This window comes from Corvus hawaiiensis, chromosome 6 (genome assembly GCF_020740725.1).
Source record: "Corvus hawaiiensis isolate bCorHaw1 chromosome 6, bCorHaw1.pri.cur, whole genome shotgun sequence".
NCBI classification, from domain to species: Eukaryota; Metazoa; Chordata; class Aves; order Passeriformes; family Corvidae; genus Corvus; species Corvus hawaiiensis.
Window position 1 is genome coordinate 56,151,482 of NC_063218.1, and position 14,513 is coordinate 56,165,994.

At 41.2% G+C, this 14,513-nt stretch overlaps 1 protein-coding gene across 9 annotated transcripts in view; it reads right to left on the minus strand.

Moving 5' to 3' along the window:
- Nucleotides 1–14,513, minus strand: part of PPFIBP2 (PPFIA binding protein 2) — a 99,547-nt gene that overhangs the window by 83,719 nt on the left and 1,315 nt on the right. For 6 of the 9 annotated variants that reach the window (XM_048308078.1, XM_048308077.1, XM_048308075.1 and 3 more), the window contains exon 1: nt 10,917–11,150. The exons of 1 other annotated variant lie outside the window; for it this stretch is intronic. Coding sequence is in view for 1 of the 8 variants with exons in the window: in XM_048308079.1 (XP_048164036.1) it covers nt 10,713–10,759 (47 nt within the window). In the remaining 7 variants the exon portion in view is untranslated. Of the gene's footprint in view, nt 1–10,712; nt 10,815–10,916; nt 11,151–14,513 lie in introns of those variants that run through there. 2 more of the 9 variants (XM_048308073.1, XM_048308079.1) reach the window with 2 other exon arrangements.

Here is a 14,513-nt window from a genome sequence, read left to right on the forward strand (position 1 = left end):
ACTTTTTACAAGGGCTTGGAGTCACAGGACAGCGGGGAATGGCTTCAAACAGAAAGAGAGTAGGTTTAGATTGGATATATACAGAAGAAACTCTTCCCTGTGAAGGTGGTGAGGCCCTGGCACAGCTTGCCCAGAGAAGATGTGGATGTTCCAACCCTGGAAATGTTCAAGGTCAGTCTGGATGGGGCTCTGAGCAACCTAGTCTAACAGAAGGTGTTCCTGCCCATGGCAGAGGGGATAGAACTGGATGATCTTTATAGTCCCAACCCAAACCACTCTAGGATTCTGTGATTCTTTACCATTATGATACAGAACCAACTCAGCAGAACGAGCACTCCTAATAACTTACTCCATTAATCTAATTCCACGTGTACTAATCCCACCAGGGATACAGAAGTGTACATAAGCACTGTGAAACAGACATTTTGCATTAAATTCTGCAGGTATCGTGTGGCCATTCTGCTTCAGTATCACTTGGAATATTAGTGTGAAAGTGCAAGCTACTTCACTGAAGGAGGTCAGTGCTAACACAGGGCCAGAAAATCTTTTATCTCAAAGCAAATGCAAGGAGGTCCAATTTTCAAATCTTCTCAACTTCTTCCATTCCTTGACGCACACAGAGGATCATTGTAAAGATCAGCTGCCTTGCCAACAAAGAGCAAACACTCCTCAGGCAACTGGCAGAGTTTGTAGAGCCCATGCAGCCCTTGGAATGCTATGGGAAGCGTTCAAGGCACAGGGTATTTCTGATTTTTAGAAAAATGCCGCAAAAGAATCACATGATGGAAGAGGTGAAGGTGTGAATGTTTCCATGCAGAGTAAAAGCCACAAATCTTTACAGAAATAACTCACTTTGGAGATTTAGAAGAGTGGAGAGGACTAAATGCTCCTTAACACGGGCAGACACTGGAATAGGTGAGGATCAGTGAAGGAACCGGCACCAGTGGATACTGAGGTAGCCAAGATATGCTTATCTGCAGCAGAACCTCAGAACAAAGAGCAGGGTTGATGACCTAGAAAACTGATTTTCTGCAATCAAAAGAGGCAATTCTCATCCACATTTCTAAGGTAAAAAACCTGAGGTCAGGGTTAGACTGCACAGAGAAACAACAGACACAATGAAGGAAAATATTTCTTATGAGTATTTCTTATTACAACACTATCTACTCATGGGTTACTCTGACTATAAAGCTCTGTTCTGAATTTGCCTCAACTTTACAAATGTGATATGAAGGCTCTCATGAAGTCTAAACTCAGCTTTAGACATAAAGGCTTAAAAACGTATACTAAAAAGTCAACTTTTTGACTTTGCAAAATTTATTTTCATATCAGTATTTTTCCCCCTTTGAAACATTCTGTTCAGCAATTTATAAATAATAGGAAAAATCACTAGGCTGGTTTAATATTACCCAACCTGCATCTGTGGCTACAAATATGCTGAATTTATACTAACAGGAACTGGCAGTATCAAGTACTTCTGTATAAATTGAAGCTTCAGTAGCTATTTTGAGGAAAGTGTCTGTGGGAAACAAAGAAAAGAAAAACATACTTGTGCTAGAAACAGCAAATTCAACAAAATCGAATCCGTTTGGATTAAAAGCGCTGAACTGGGAACAGCAAATGGATCACTATGAAAAGCACCACATCTCACATGACTCAGCACATCAACAAAAATATAAATTTTAACAGCTGTGTCAGTTTAATGCCTGCGCTTATAAACAAAACATTATTCTATAGATTGCTTCCTGAGGATTATTGAAAATATCTTTGGAAAAAAGCCATTTTCAAGCTTTTCCTCTTTCTCTGCCTAAAGAATAGGTGTAACTGTTGTCCCCAAATAGGTTATTTCACCTGGTGTGCAAGAGACCAATCCACACACAGAGCAGAGTTGCATCAGTTGCTGAGTTGGCTTTGTTACTTTCTTCCATATCTTGGGAATTCTGCCAAAAGTTCCTGTGGCCTGTAAATTCTGCATTCTTTGTGCCGACCATCAGTGGTACATCCTTCTCCCCAAGCTCTGTTAAGTTCCCCCTAGGTCTGAGACCACTGATCATGTCAAGCCCAAAACTTTAACAAGACAATTCTGCTGACAAGTAATTCATCATTCCAATACCTGGACATCATAACCACAAGGCAAAAATTCTTCGTGGCGAGTTAGACCTTGATTTAAAAAAAACATATTTTTTTTATTTTGCTCCCCATTATTCAGAATGTGACACACCTCACTCCCTGCAGGACTGGCTAACACTAAGGAAGTGTCTGTATCAAACACTGTGCCACAGCTGAATTTCAAATCACAGCCTTCTGTCATAATTGCTTCCCATACTTCATGGAGTTACACAGTTTTCTAATTTTGAAAAAAAAAAGCATTATACAGAGAGGTAATGCTGCAAGACAGAACAGGAACTGGACATCCAAGAGCAACATTCAATATTTTTAAGAGTCACAGAGGTGAGAGAAGCATATAACATCCCCCAGCTGAAGAAACATTATTATGGGTGGCAAGAAGAACGCAACACCCTTTATCCTTGTTTTTCCAGTGAATCCAAGGAGAAGAATGAACACCAAGATGCCTAGAGACAGATTAGGCATGCACTGAAACCAGAAGCTGGCTTTAGAGGGAACATGGAGCAGCCCACAATGAGTCTGTGACAAGATATATAGGCCTCCCCAATGACCTGTTTGATAGAGGAGCTGTATTTGCTCACAGAAACACATATTTACCTAGGGCAGGCTGTGAAGGGATTCACCTCCCTGAAAACCCGCACAAGTGCTCAGTTCTTGTATTTCACACTCATCTGTGTGCACTATTACTGTTTTGACTCTATCATCACAAGTGAAACAAGTTAAGCAATCATAAGATAATTCAAAAAAAAAAGGTAATTGTATATCCAGTTTTGAGTATCTGGGGAAAACTTTTTATAGGCTTTAAAAGAGCTCTGAAGTGCTCACTGTGCTGCTTCCAAAAAGTAGATACTCCAGTGGCACAGGATACAAAGAGATCCCGAATTTCTCCTGTAATGTATTATATATTTTAGTATCAACTATGAGAGGTGTTCTCAAGCTCTTGCCATCCACAAAGCCCATCCTGCCTTGTCTGCCAACCATTTCAAGGTATTTACTCTAAGATCTACACAAATGTAAAATGAATAAGTTTCCATGTCAAATCATCTTATCAAGGATAAGCCAAATCAATGTAAATTTCTCCTTATAAATTATACATGATATAAGGGACTAAGATAAGAAAAGCAAAGCCCCAGTTCCATGCATCAGGATGCCTATTTGAATTTGCAAAACTCTGAAAGTATGTGTCATTTCCAGGTAGAGACTAATTGCTCAGTAAAACTTATGAGCTTCCACTTACGAGTCGCTAAAGTTACCATATTCCAATTCAGTCACTTTGGCTCACAGGTTTGCTAGGACACCTGATTCAGAAAGCTTTTGGAAGTTTTGCAAATTACCTGAATGCAAGAACTGAACCTAGAAACAGACCTATTCATAACTCAGTACTCTTCTGGGTTTTCTATACATATTTACAGCTGAAGTGCAGGATGCTGTCAGCACAATTCATCACTGGGGTATATTTAAATGATACCTTTTGTTCTCTGAATTCCCATTACTTTTAGGGCATGAAAAAACCACAAGTTAAACTATTATAATGAACACATGCAGGATTTCTATAGATTCCTTTCCAGAGAAGTATTTTAACTACTTAAATGTGAACAATGACACAAAAGGATTTGCTAACAAAATAAAACTGTAGCTAAAATTCTACTGTATTACTTCCAGTCCCAAGAAGCACTCTTTCATATGGGTGAAATAAATAGAAAAATTGCAAATGCTAGAGTATAACTGTAGCCAAAACAATATATTGTTGTAAATTTAGTCAAATTTTACTGCCTCTGAAATAAATAGACACCTTTATATTGACATGGCAGAAAAATGGAAAAGAATTCTTGTATTCCTTTAAAGGGCTCTGAATGTCATCATAGCTAGGCCAGAAGCCATAAAATGCACTGTCAAAACCAGGAATGATGCCTGGGAGCATGCTGATTGTCAGGCTTTTACACATCCTGTCTTGCTCCAGAGTATTTCATGTTAAGACTCAGAGCAGCTTTTTCGAACTATTTGAAAGTCCTACTCCTCATATTTGGTCGGTGACTACACCTATGGAGTTTCCTGAGGTAATAACTTAATCATGTACTTCACTGCTTGATAGCAATGCCTTTATTGGACCTGTTTATTAAAACAGCCACAAAATGAAATTATTTCAGGCTAATGACTTGCAAAGTCCTTTAATTCCTAATAGATGCCAGCTGATGTGCCTGCATCAAAAGTTTCTCAGAAGTTTTGTGCATTTGGGGCCATTTGCATCAAAATAAAAGAATATATAGACAAAAGACTGAAGTATGAAAATTACCATCTTTTGGATAACATTATCTTTTGTTTCTATTTCAGGAGAGAAAAGGGAATCAGAATTCACTATCAGTTTCTTCAGTTTATTTCATTTTCCCAAAAATGGATCAAAGTCTGCTTCCATATCAGTAATTGTGACATCTTTGTATTCTTCTACTAAATTTGAAAGGAAAATTTGATTTGCTGTGTAAGAGACATTTAGCCCCCTTTGCTTCAGTTGTTTTCAAACCTCCAAGTAGAAATATTCAAGAGAGTTTCATTAATTCCAAAATACTATAGATCCGGTCCATTCCAACTTGAAAAGAAGAATATGGTCATATTGGTAAACACTAAAATACACTCCTATCATGAAGAAATTTTTTCCTCTATTAGTGTTTATGGATAAGGGGTAGTTTTGCTTCCTGACTGTGCTGTAAACATGTACATGTAAAGTTCTGTTTACTTATTAGTTAAGAAAAGCAAATAAAATACATTTACAGTGAAATGATATTTATGAACATACTGCCTGGCAAACTGGGCATTCTGCCTAGCATGGCACTTTTATCAGTCTCTACTAATTTGGAAGCTCTTCTTCTAAGTACCCAAATCTGGATTTCCAAAGGAAGTGAGCAGCTGCTACTCCCATTTGCAATTAGTCCTGGATAATCAAAAGCTTTGATTAAATAAGAACTACAAATGGCTGGTGAATCCCAGCTAAATTTTAGACCATTAATTCCTTTTATGACAAACCATCTACTCTGAACACAAACTCCTCTCCCCATGCTAAAAAAAAAAAGCAAAAAAGCAGTTTTCTAAAATCTGCCTTTTGCCAATGAAATCAGAAACAGCTGCACTTCACGATCTGCAGAGGAAACTGAAGATGGTACCAAGTTTCCTAATTAAAATGGAGAAGGCAATCAAAGCAAAACAGATTCGGACCACAATTCTTGAAACAGTTTTTTAATCCTTAGCCTGATTTACAATTATTATGAAATGTTGCACACACTGGGCAAAGTATGGGTGAGTAACTCCTGTGTGTTGTACAGTATTTTTCACAACAGACCAGCACTATGCTCTGCAAAGCAGGCCAGAACAGACCTTCTTCTTGCACAAAAGCTTGTTATAACAACTTTCCTTTCTTTTAGTAACAAAGGTTCTAATATGATGTTCTTTTTATACATATGAAGTCTGCCAGAGCAGACTGCAATTCCACTGTAGAGTTTCAGGCAAAATTACTACTTTGTACACATTCAGCTTTCTGAATTGCAGAACATTTTAATTGAAGAAGTATTTAACTAATCATTTATAATGCTTATGACTGAAATTTCCAGGTTTAATATAATCTGTAGTAACACTAGAATGCTTTGTACATGTACTTTTATTTACAGAAGATTACTTCAAGGAAAGAAAATACTGACTTCACTAATTTTTCTTTTTCTTTTCCTCAGATGTAATGAACACATTCTTTAAGAGAATCACATATATTACTTTCATAAGTGGTTTGTGCTTGTTTCCACATAAAACAGATTATCTCCCCGAGGCCTTTGCTAGAGATTTTTATTTTTTTGTCTGGAGTGAAACATCAGAATTCTTCTGTTTAGGAGCTGACTGGATTATGTGCATTAGTTTATGAACATCCCAGAAACACACTCATAAATCTTGCTGCAATGCCATTAGAATAAGATGTTTTGATTATACTTTATTAAAGCAGATGCTACCATCTGCACTGGTAAGGACTAAAAATATGATTCACTGCATTCGAGAGACACTTGGCAAATATCTTCCCCTGTCCAAACTTGATTTCTGAAATAAAGTTTGGGTTGAAAATAGTGCAAATTGGAAATAAAATTACTTTTTTTTTTTTTAATGGCAGCACACACAGAAATAAGAAGGCATTCCCAGCTAAGTCACCTCTGAACGTGGAGACCAACCAGACTTGTTTTCAGAAGAGGATAAATTAAAACAGGAGTTCCCATACTGTAAGTGCTGGAAATCCAGATTAGAATGCAACATCTTAGATTTATCTTTACTAATTACTTTAACTGGCACACAATCTGTTTATCTTAAAGAGTATGAAGAGTCAACCAGCAAGTGAATCATTCTCTATGAATATTCATACATGTTATGTTGCTCTAATGAAAACAACACTCACAGTCAGCGTTGGATAGGCAAGACTTGTAACAGAGGCATCCTTTGGACCTGTATTTTTCTTGACTTTGAGCACTCAGTCTGATTTCACACCTCCAAACTAATTCAAGGTTTTGTTGAAGGAGAATCAGCTGATCTGTTTCCTCCAAATTCACATGCACTTCAGGAAACCATCATCAATTTGCTGCCATTTCCTTGGGTGATATGGCAAAGGCTTCCCATACAATCACCAGTTCGTACTTGCAAATTTTTGGAAGTCAGATCCATTTTTTACCATTCACGGAACAGTAAATAATGACACCTGCTATCTGGTCACCATCAGGTCTCTTATCTTTCCCCCTCTAAAAAGTGCTCTGTTTTAGCCTGTATTCAATCCTCAACTTTTATCCTGTTACTTCAGTTTTAACCCAGAAAATTCAACTGAACATAGAAACACAATATATTTTATCTAACACATACACAGAGTTGAGAAAACCACTAATGGCTCCCCATTTGTTTGTTGACGATCTGACAGAAATAATGCCCTGTCTTAGGCATTTGAAGATACCAAGTTTTCCTTTTTGATCTGTATGAAAATATACAGCTCTTTTCCCTCATCAGGTTTCAGTCACAGGTTTTGAAGAAATACTACCGAACCACACAATATTCATGAAGTCTTGCTTTACAGGTTATCAAACTAGAGTTTAAAATCCAGGTCATGCTTACAGTCCTCTAAACCACTACATTGGAACTTGGCAGATGCACATTATAAACACAAATTGACCTAGACTGGCAACAGTGCCATCAGGATTTACTTTTTATGTTTATTTCAGAAAGAAATTATCTTTTTAATATAACTGCTTTGTTCTCTGCATCAATGAACTGCCAGATAAGAGCAAAGTGCTCTTGGGAAATGGTTTTATAGCAAATAAACACATGGAGATGGAAACAAAAGAGGTTAACTGTAATGTTACCAGGTCACAGAGACTTGAAATAAAAAGATCATGCTAAAGCATAGGCAGAAGCATCTAACTACAAAAAAAGAAGCGCCTTTATTTTGTTGCTTAATGTGCACCTGTGTAAAAGAGGAACTAAAATACTGCAAAGGTGTGACAGGAAGAAATTCCACCTGCCACAGGTTATCAAAGACATCACCTCGGAGCTGGTGCTTAGACGAAGTCAAAGAACAGACTGAGCAAAGGTGGGACTCTCAGTTTCTTCATCTTCAAAGCAACAGGTGAGTTGAGAGCATTGAACAGACAAAAGCAAACTGGGGAGAATGTGAAGAACTCAAAATAACCCACTAGTCAAACTTTCCAATTTTCGGGGCATTGACTGAGGCAAAGTTATTTCATACACATCTACGGAACTCTGGTAACTGAGCAAGTGTCCCTCCAGGGACAGCCACTGCTGCTAAACCCTATTCAGTAGCTTACAAGATTTTCAAGGTTGTACCTAAAGAGGTTGAAGTGATCTCTGGGGATGAGATGGCAAACAGAAATGGTAAACATCCCCAGAGACTTGAATGATGCAACTTCACTGACAGAAAAGTGACTTCTGACTGTTCTAATCTACTGCCCTAAACAATGTCATCTTCTGCTGCGTTGCTATTTCTACACTGCTGGGTATTTCTGGAAAACACAGAAAAGCCTTTCTTTGTACAGCATGTTCAGCGATTTTGTACCTATAGTGAGTGATCATTACCATAAAACACATTTCCCTGTTCATCATTCTCCGCTTTGATAAACTAAATCATCACATTACAGACTTCTAAAAGGAGGAGGTTTCATCCTATTTCTGTAAACATGTTTTTGGGTGGAAGGAAGCAAGAGGAAGGTGGATTTTTTGCTAATAAGCAGAGGCCCATTGAAGCCCTGCTTTACCTGTAGGAGCACAGTCGTTTGCTGATCTTACCAGGTCAAGGCTATCTGAGCTCAAACGAATCCTTAGCTGCAGGGAAAATGAACTTAGTTTCTGGTCTGCCTCAGAGTAGCCTAATAAGAGTGAGAGCAGTGTATAGGGACAAGTGCCTTGTAGGGTTTTGTGGGAGTTTGTTTGTTTGTTTTGAGGAGAGAGATCAGAAAGAGGCAAACAGGAAACGAGTTAGGTAAATGAGGGCTGGAAGCAGAGCTGCACATGGAATAACAAAGAGGTGTCTCACTGGGTCTTGTTCTGTTTCATTTTCCCTTCTTTTGCACTCATAGGACATTCTCCCTCTGCCTTTCCTGCCTGTTTGCTGACACTATCAAAGTGTTTGGGAAGGTGATTATTAACGTCTCCACTCTACTCTTGTCCATCTGTTCTCTTCCTATCCTCCATTCAAACACTCTCTACCACATGGAGTCACATTTTGCTGCCTCAGAGCCTTCATGGGCTGTCTGGAGGAACCAAGAGACTCAGAGTAACAAGCATGACAGGAAACTGGGAGAATGGATTCAAGAACCCAGAAAACACTTCTGTGGTCTGTGCCTACACCAAAACATTCTCCCTTTGTTTACACACACACCCACCCTGATCACTTTTCCACACTGCTGGTACCACGTTAAGAAAGATGAAGTGAGATCAGATACAGGAGGAGTGAGGGGAAGATAGCTCTTATTATCTCATCTTTACCTATTCCTTCCCATCTTCCCTACTTATCTTCATGTGGATAGGGCTGCTGGAGTGAAATCAGGATGGCAGGATCAGTGCCCTCTACCACCATCCCTCTAATCCTCTGCTTCCTGGGATGGGAGATGAAAGCGGCCAGGGAACATGGAATCAGGGAACAATGCTCCCAGCCCCATTCCTACCATGTTTCAGTCACACAGATCAACCTGTTTCTGTCCCCTCCCTTTAATTTGGGCTTTCCATAGGGCAGAGTCCCAGATGTGCGATAGATAAGCTGCTATATATTTTGCCAAGACACTTGATTACTACCTGGCTTAGGTAAATAAAGCATTTAAGTTTTCAAAAGAAATGTTAACATTGGTTCAAAAGAGCTACAGGCAAGTCATGTGCCTCCACAACAGATAGGAAAAACTTCAGCAGCCAGTGGTGAGACTAGTCTTGAGCTGTCCCTCAGCTTAAATCTTGTTATTGGGGACTTGAAATTATTTTATATATTATAAATTATATTTTTATTTTTAAATACTATTTTTTCTCATATTCTGGTACCAAGCTATACCTGTCCTCAAGACAAAGCTAAGGTTCTTTTGAGTTCTCCCTCTGCTTTAACTTAGACCAGGTTTCCTGCAGGTTCAAGAGGCCCTCACTATTGTTCTCGAGCAAGTGGATAGAAAGTCCATATAATTTAAAAAACAACAACCCATATTTGCTTATGTTTGTCCCAGTCTGACCTTTCACTTTCCTTGTATACTGAGTTCTACTCCATTAGAAAGATGGAGAGATGCATAAAGATTCATTGGTTTTAAACAAGTTCATACAGCAGATACAAGCAAAAGTTAGGAACACAGGCAAAGCCAATAAACAAACATGGAAAGCTGGAATTCCGCTTCCTTTGCTCTCCCACCTGCTCTTTCCATGCAAGTTTCAGAATGAAGTCCTTCATGCACTTGTTCATATATTCATCTTTAAAAAAAACCAACAAAACAACTGCAGAAAAGCGCCCCTCAGTGATTCCCCTACTGCCAGAACCTTAAAATTAAAAACCCGAAATTGCAAACAACCTTTTTGGCTCTGGACATACGAAGAGTTGCACATGCAAATCTTCAAAAGCACATGTTGAACTGCACCTATGCACAGTCAAATTGCTACTTAGCATCTTACCCTGCCCCATGCAAAGCTGAGCAAACGATGACACACAAAGGAGTTGCTTCCTTATCCTTCTTGCAAGTGTTATGGGGAGGTATTTTTATCACAGCATCACGATAGATACCGTGAGTGCTGGCCGATGGGGCTGGAGATCACTTGACATCCCCTCATACTCTTACCTCCCTTATCTATGTACCGCTCAAACAGCCAGTTTCATCTTCCAGCGGCTCCCCCCTGAACATTCTTTAAACAATCTCATTTTTCCCCCACTGCAACGCCCCACATACCCCTTTTTTATAGTTAATTGTCAAAGCCTGGGGAGGGGAGGAAGGGGGGCTCCCACCTTAGGGAGCTCGGCTGCAGCTGGGTGTCACTACTGACAGCGCTTGCTGACCCCACTGCCCTACGCCACTAAAGCGCTTTATTTACTGACCTACCAGGCGGACTGAAGTTCCGGAGCTCTGCTCGCTGCGAGAATAAACATTTACCTCCCAGGAGCCGCGTCTATTGGAAAGCCCTGCTCCCGGCGGGATGGAGCGGGGGCGAGCGGGGAGAAGCAACAGGCGCCGCTGCAGCCACAGCGCCGGGAGGGGCCCCACTGAAACACCCCACAGGACTCGCCGAGCCCGCGCCCCGCTGACCTGATCCCGATCCCGATCCCGATCCCGATCCTCCTCCTGATCCTGCCCGGCGGTGCCTCCGGGAAGCCGGGATACCCGGGAGAGCCGGGACCGTGGCGACCACGCTCCGCCGCCTCCCGCGCCGAGGGCACACCCGGGAGCGGCTGCGGCCGGAGCCTCCCGAGCAGCCAGATCCCGATCCAGATCCCGATCCCGATCCCAGCCCCGGCCCGACCCCGGCTCGGCCGCGCTCGGGGCCGCCCCCAAGTGACGGCGCCCGGCGCTCGGCCCCCCCGCGGGGGCAGGTGCTCCCGGGAACTCCTGCGCCCCGGGAAGGCTCGGGAGAGCATTCCCCTCCCCCCAGTATTGCCTGAAGCAGAGCTGCTGAGCAAAACGATGTTGTTCTCAGAAGTGTTACCACGCGGATTTTTCGGTGCGTATTCCTACATCCCAGGGGCTTTCCAGGTTAACACAGACATCATATTATTGACTGAGAAAAACACTAACTACTCCAAAGATTTAAAAATCAGGTATTTCTATACTTCAAGCACTACTTAAAGTAGAATTAAAGTCTTGCCTACTTTAATTCTACTAGTAAAATAACAGCATAGGACGTTTATATTGTTACAACTATTTCATATCACCCCCCCCCCCCCGTTGACTACTGCTTAGAAATCAGCCTCTAATGCTCTGTTTATGACTGCAAAAAATCCCTTGCAAAAAAACTTGGAGGAAGACTCCAAGTACACAAACGTTAAACAAAACCACATTCATGAAGCGTGGGTTTTTCTTTAGTCTCTGGAGATTCCAGGATCACTCGTAGCAATCCGAAAAGTGCTGCGGGATTTGGTCATTGGGAGTTCGCTGGTCACTTGGGGTGCCTGGCTGAGCAGAAATCTGATAAGGGGTTTCTGTTGACCAAAGGGGTCACCTGTGCTGTACGGGCACAGCTCTTTCACAGCAGCACTGAGTGCTTCTGATGATGTCAGTTTTCTATGGAGCTGGCTAAACAAAAGTAACTACTTAGCAGAAAGTGAGATAAAGAGATTCCAGACACATATGCAATGTAATTAACACACACTTTTCACTCTTTGTGGAGTGGTTACGTTTCAACCACCACAGTTTGCTGTCTTCTTCTGTGATGATGCTGTCTTTCACCTAAAGAGTTTAAGTATTAATACACACTTTTTTAATGTAATTTTGTGACTTATAACACTTCTCCTCAGTTTTGGAATCTCTTTTTGCCTAGAGTAAGCTTCCAGTGTATTTGGGGTATTAAAACTTGTTCCCTATTACCAGCTGAGCCGCTCTCTGACCTTGGGAAGAATTATATATTATTCCAGTTTTGCTTTAAACTTGCAAGTAACACCAAGGCTATGAATCACATGCCAGATATTCCAGATAAAGATTGGGACCTCACATACAAAGCAGACATGCCCAAAGTGGGAGAGGGAGAAAACGGGAAGTGAAGTAGAATGCCTTTGAAACATCTCTGAACATGCTAAAGAATAATTTAAACTGGCAAGAATCCATTGGCTGTGTATTAATTCGGCTTTTGAATGTTTCTTGTGTTTTCTCTCAGCTTTGAGGTAGTCATCTTAAATAGGTCACGTAGAGGAGTGGTGAAAATAACAGTGGTTGATACCATTTTCATCTTTCATAATACTGATACCAGAAATTATTGTGCAGCACTGCTTGTTGAGTATCGTTAAACCATTTGGGAAAGAGTCAGTGGAATTTGCAACAGTTTGGGCAAAGCTCGGACTCTTTTCAACACTTAGTTGAAAACAGCCCTCCTTTTTCCCAACTCACTGGAGGTCTAGGACAGGTGTCTGGACAACTTTGCACATGATGGCAGCAGCCGCCGGGACCTCATTTACTCTGTTATGGCTGTGTAGGGTTGTTGCCTCCTGTCTTGTTTATTCCTGACCTGGAATTGCCAGGCCCCTGCTGGTACATGCTGTTCTCCAGTGTCAGGCAGTGCACGGGAAGGCGAGCATGGCCTTGCCCCAGTGCTATGCACGGGAAGGGCCTGGAATGGAGAGGCTCTGCAATTACTGCCACTCCCTTGGGAAGCGCAGGCAGGAGCGGAGGGAGGCTGAGCACAGAGCACAAGCCCCTGTCTGTTCATGGGTCATGATTTTACAGCCCTGTTTCTCTACTGTTTGACATAATACTACTGCACCACCAGAAAGCAGAGAGAATCCTAATTCTGGGCTCCCTTTAGCCTGTTGGTCCTGTCTATCCTGTTTAATATCATTGTAATAAGTGAGTTAATTCTGCACCTCTCTCGGCGTAGCGGGTTCCAGGGGCACTCCCTCAGCTGTCCTGGCCTCCTGGCTAATTACCATTCCAGAAGTGCCCCCTTCAATGAGAGTGGTTTGTGTCTTAGCTGCAGTGGTGCAGACCCATGACTGTCACAAAGCTGGCATTGTGTTAAGTCTTTGCCTCTCTTATGTAACAATGGAGTTTATTCAGGGAGAGCAGAATCATCCTTCTTGGAAAAGACCTATGAGAAGTTAGGAGCCCCAAAGCAGAGCACTGCTGGACATGCCTTTACTGGCCATCCTTGATCATCATTTCTTCCAATCTCAAAAGACATAGTTATCTGTGACATCCCACATGTGAGATCCCACTGTTTATCCTAATGAGATATAATCATCAGGGTTTATTTTTATGTTGCTAAAACTTACTGAGCAGAACTGACCAAGTTTCTCTTCCTCAGTGTCACAGTCACATTATGGGTCACTTTGACAGTGCTGGGAGGCCCTGGGTTTTAGTTCAGGCCAGATTTCTGATCCTGCAAGTGTGCCTGAATGGTGCTCAGGCTTGTGCATCCAGGGGTTCTTTCCTTGTACTGCTTGCCCCTTTGCTGGATTGTGCAGAAAAGTGGCAAAATGGATCATAGTCCCTGAAGGGCAAGGGCCAACGCAGACTCTTAGGTGAAGGCTCTAAATGGCTCCCTGGACAGAAACTCGTGGTTCTAAGGCAGGAAAAAGAACTTGTGCTTTGATACATCAATTTGCAGTATGGTCCAAATTGCTGTTATATTTGCTGAGAGGTTTTTATGAAGCTGTAATTTTCCTGTTTATAAAGGAGAGTAAATTAGCTGCAACTAAAGTAGTCTAAAATTCAGTCCCAACCACTTGGATATTTTAGTATCAATTTGCTCAAGAATTCCCAGAAGATCTCACATCCTTCTTTATCAAATCTTTACTCCAAGACTACAACAAAGGTTTGTCACAGTATGGTTTCATTGCTGCCCCCAAATCACAGTCCTCATAGACTGCAGGCTGTGAAACACCAGCATTAACACAGCAAATAAACATTGTGGTGCAGGACTGTGAAAGCTGCAATACTGTGTAATCTCTTGTTTTTGAAAAAACGTGACCCACTGGAATGCTCAGGGATTTTCTTTCATGTAGCCTGTCTTATCTTTAGCAGAGATTTGTAGCCAGCCATGTCACCAGTTTCCAGTAAGGTGCACAACCTTCTCTTGCCCTTTGGAAACTTTTTTTAACCTAACTTGTATGCTCTTTTTTTCTTTTCTTTTTCTTTTCTTTTTTTTTTTTTTAAGTGGTTAAGATATGCCTGTGGTTTATTTTATTTGGTGCAATT